General features: G+C 37.7%; 1 protein-coding gene across 1 annotated transcript; it reads right to left on the bottom strand.

Moving 5' to 3' along the window:
* Positions 1-1,085: 1,085 nt before the first annotated feature.
* LOC141637461 (uncharacterized) lies at positions 1,086-1,829 on the bottom strand. The gene has a single exon (XM_074446938.1). It carries the CDS (start codon positions 1,827-1,829, stop codon positions 1,086-1,088), a length of 744 nt encoding a protein of 247 aa, XP_074303039.1.
* Between the last annotated feature and the right edge of the window lie 2,960 nt (positions 1,830-4,789).

Raw genomic sequence — 4,789 nt, 5'->3', positions numbered from 1 at the left:
TGTCAAGTATTCCATACAAATTGTAAAGATGAGAGGAGACACTGGATCACCTTGACGCAGACCCCTCATACCTTTGAAATAACCAAAATTATTCCCATTCAAGACCAAGGTAAAAGAAGTGGATTGAATACAGGCCATGATCAGACTGATAAAATGTGTAGGAAATTTCAAACCAACCAACATTTGCTCCACAAAATCCCATTCAACTGTATCATATGCTTTTTGTAAATCTATTTTAAACAGGCATCTGGGTGACACATTTGTCCTGGAGTACTGATGGACAATATCTTGGCAAATCAGAACATTTTCAATGATGGACCTCCCTTGAACAAATGCTCCCTGACATTCATGAATAATATCTGGCAAAACTAGAGCTAACCTGTTGCATAGGAGTTTAGAAATGATCTTGTATAGCATATTACAACAGGCAATGAGCCTGAATTGTTTCACTGAAGTCGGTCTCTCACATTTGGGGATCAGGCATACATTAGTGGCATTTACCTGGCCAAGTAATTTACCAGTTGCAAAGAAATCCTTGACTGCCTCACACACATCTTGTCCAATCACACTCCACGCATCTCGAAAAAAACCACTTGAGAATCCATCAGGTCCTGGTGCTTTATCAATGGGTATGGAGAAAACCACCTGTTTCACTTCCTCATAGGTCACTGGCTTTGATAAAATCCCAACATGCTCCACAGTACAGACCTTCCCATAAGCCAAAACATCATCCCTCACATCCTCAGTATTCTTTTTACTGCCCAGGAGCCCTTTATAATATTCCAGGAATGCATTCTGTATGCTACTACTCTCAGAACAAACTACACCATGCTGATCTTCAATCTGAATGACAGTGTTTCTCAAGCACTTTTTCCTGATAATACCATGGAAATATGCTGAGTTTGTATCCCCCTCTAACCATTGAGCCTTGGTTTTCTGTTGTAAAAAACTGTCTCTGTCCTTACGAAGCTTCCTGAGTTTGGCCATAACATCAATCTCCTTGTTAATCAGATCAGTACTAGTAGGGTTCCCACTTAATCGCACCAATATCATTCAATGCTTTCTCGGTCTCCACAGTTTGAACCTCAATGTCGATAACAATTTTTGTTCAATTCTTTAAGGACAGGCTTCAACTCCTTAAGTTTTTTAACTATACAAAACATCTTTGTGCCTAAGATATTCCTGCCCCAAATCTCCTGAACTTTAGGCAAAAATTCGACAGCCCCACTCCACATAGCAAAATATTTGAAGCTCCTATTCTTCAGAGAAGTAAGTCTGTTATTATAAACAACACAAGGGGTATGATCCATCACTCCTTCAGGGTAAAAGTGCCCAACCATTTCAGAAACATGGTAGTCCAAAGAAGAATTGATGAGAAACCTGTCCAACCTACTATATTTCCTATGCAGATGATCTTGTTTATTCGTCCAAGTGAAGAAAGCACCAGTTGCCTGAATATCTACCATATCACAATTATTCATGCAATCCACAAAAGCTTCCATGTCTTCAGGCTTAGTCTGACCACCTAGCCTTTCATCAGGATTCATCACTATGTTAAAATCACCTACAATAGCCCAAGGTTCATTACATCCAGCAGCATAGCTATTCAACCAGTTCCATAATCCAATTCTGTCAGTTCCTTCATTAAATGCATATGTCATAGTTAGAAAGAAGCATTTCGCAGTAGCTTTGATGCGAACTTTAGCATGGATAAATTGAGGGTCATAATGCAACACCCACACATCAAACAACTGAGGCTTCCATAACAGCCACACCCTTCCTCCTTTGTGTGTATGACAATTGGTAGTGACACACCAACCATCAAACATGTTGAGAGAAATATTACTCACATTAGTACCATTTATTTTAGTCTCAAGTAAACCAAACAGGCCTACTGAGTGATTATTCATAAAACATCTAACCAACTTCTGTTTATTTACATTATTAAGACCTCTCACGTTCCAAAAACCTATGCTATTCATTAGAAACAGGTTGTTTGGGAGGGTCACCAGTTTGTGTCACCTGATTCTGTTCTCTCTCAATAGCATCAAGGTCAATAACATCATCAATAATATCATCCTGGTCACTCTCCTCAATCTCCTCAGTCTGAGTCTTTGTTGGAGTTTTAGGTTGTAGCACAGGGTAATCCTTGTCTGATAAAACATTAGTGACTTTAGGGACCTGTCTCCAAACCATCTTCCCAGTTGGTTTGGGTGCATGTTTGGTATGAGTCCTCCTACATTCATTAGTTTCATGTCCCATGCCCTTACACTTCAAACAAATGCTCGGTTTCCATTCATATTCCACTTTGATCTTCAATAAAATACCATTCTCATCCTTGAATTGCACACTAGTTGGAAACTTATGCCCTACATTCAACTCAATCATTACTCGAGCATATCCCAACCTAGTTTTCTCCTCTGTGGCTTGATCAGCTTTAACAAAAGGACCAACTAGACCAGCTATTTTGGGTAAACATTTACCCCAAAATTTCAAAGGCAAACCATATAATCTCATCCAAGCTGGTACCACTTTAACCTCTTCTTTCAACAGATCAATATCACTTTGCCATGGCTTAATCACCAACGGTTTATTGTCAAACATGTGGTATCCAGCCTGTAAGACTGCATCCCTATTCTTCATTTCTTTAAACCGGACCAAAAATATACCATTTGGTAAGAAGGAAATCTTATCAATGCCATATTTATTCCATATACGATGAATAAATCCTTCCAAGACCTCCCATGGAGGATTGGCACCTAAAACAAAGCATATCACAGCTTGACCCCAATATTCTACCTCCTCCTCGCACATCTTCCTTGGAAAACAAGGATTTGTGTTGCGAGCCTTTGATTGTTGCTCCAAAACAGAGGGAACCTCTGTTTCAGTCATGTTACGATTTGCACGATTAAATCCGCTTTGCTTATCTCGCTTTGTACCCACCGAGTATTTTCAAAGCAGTGTCTCTTCATCATCAAAAGACAGTCCCGGAACTCCATTAACCTCATGCATAGGTTTTGTACGTACCACATCATTCTCCGAAGGTCCCTGTTTCTTCCCTTCAATACGGTTGCTACTCTTTGTTTTATTAAATTTGGCACGTTTAGTAATCATAGATTTCTTGTTACTTGATTTCTTTGCAGAATTTCGAGCCATAATGAAGAGAAATCAAGCCCTAGTTGAGGCTGCAAGTCGTCTCCAAGATCTCCTCAAAATCGCCTCTCATTAGGGTTTTTAAGTCCAAACGAACAACGGCTTATTCATTTTACCAAGTTTATTAAAGCCCTGCACTCGGTCATCAACAATTGTATACAGACTGATATTGTTTATAAGCACATGTGATATTGTATAACAATATCACACAAGGGGTACTGTCTACAATTAAGCGTGATGTGATGATATTGTCTCAGAAGAATGGTGATATTGTTTCAATTGAAGTGTGATATTGTTTACAATAACGTGTGATATTGCAAAATAAAAAAGGCAAATCTTGGTAACACTATATTATTGATTCTTAAGTTTTATGATACTGTTAACCAAAAATAGAGAAAGAATACAAATTTGTTACCATTTGGAATTACATCTAAGCATAAAACAATTTGTATATGTGTGTATAATGAGTAAAAAAGAGATGATTTTGCTAAGTTGATGATGTAATATATACTTTCTCAGCATGCACACAAGCTCTTAATCAACATCCGCACGTGAAAAAATCTGCAGAAAAAGAAAACAAAGAACAAAAACATAATGTCAGTAGTAAGTTTAACACATTAATAACAAAACTGTGATATTGTTTCTAAGGACTTGTGGTATTTTATTTTAATGGTTCTGATATTGTTTCATAGTATCACAAAATTGGAGAATCATTTAAAGCACTTGTGAAATAGTGCTATTATTTTGTATAAGGTGTGATTTTTGACAAAAACTGAGTGTGGCACATTAAATGACACACTGACTGGCGGCATAGCCCAACCCATTTTCACCCATATTTAGTGCATAAAATATACCTCCCGTGAATGATTGATACGAGGAACCTGTCGGATCGGTTCATATACTGTTTGGGTTATCTTGTATCTCCAACATGCTCCAAATTGGCCAAGAAAAGGATGATTAGATTGCACTCCGTTTTCTCATCATATATTCCTGCAATAGTAATACTTCAGTTCCACATTGCACTTAGAAGCAAACAATAAGCGGAGAATGGAACCCATAAGGCCCTATGTGGTTAGATCAATCAGATAAAGTAGAAGATAGGAGCTGAGAGGATGAACATGTTAGTCAAGGATTCAATTAGAGGTAAATCAAGAACCAAATACTCCGTAATAACAAAGGGAGCAGTCTACAAACATCCAGCCGCAAACTTAGAAACGATAAATAATATATCAGGGAACACTCGACAATTAGCTTCTCATAGTGAATCCTACACCTGATTCAACACCCGGTCAGATACTCGTAATTGAATCTCAGTGGCATAGTTAATTCACAGGATTAATCTCAAATATACAAGATTGATTGTACTAATATGAACAATCAGAAGCGACATCCCAAATTCAAGGATCCAATGTGAATTAAGACATAATCAGAAGACAGTCATAATTCTGAAACTGATACAGGTCAAATATTAGGCATTCCGTAGCAAATTGTAGTAACAGAAGTTTTACTAGTTCGCTTATCAGAGGTTTACATATTAATTCACGTATTTGTGGTACTCCATAGTTACTTGACAAATGATAATGACACAAAAGGAGAGAGATTTTCATTATATAACGGAATTCTACACTAGATAGCA

Source organism: Silene latifolia, unplaced genomic scaffold (assembly GCF_048544455.1).
Source record: "Silene latifolia isolate original U9 population unplaced genomic scaffold, ASM4854445v1 scaffold_112, whole genome shotgun sequence".
Lineage (NCBI taxonomy): Eukaryota > Viridiplantae > Streptophyta > Magnoliopsida > Caryophyllales > Caryophyllaceae > Silene > Silene latifolia.
The sequence above is the reverse complement of the archived record's forward strand: the minus strand, read 5'-3'. Positions and strand labels throughout refer to the sequence as shown.

What these genes read in the sequence shown, in the direction of transcription:
- LOC141637461 (XM_074446938.1), bottom strand. Translation starts at nt 1,829, where the DNA reads ATGTTTGATGGTTGGTGTGTCACTACCAATTGTCATACACACAAAGGA.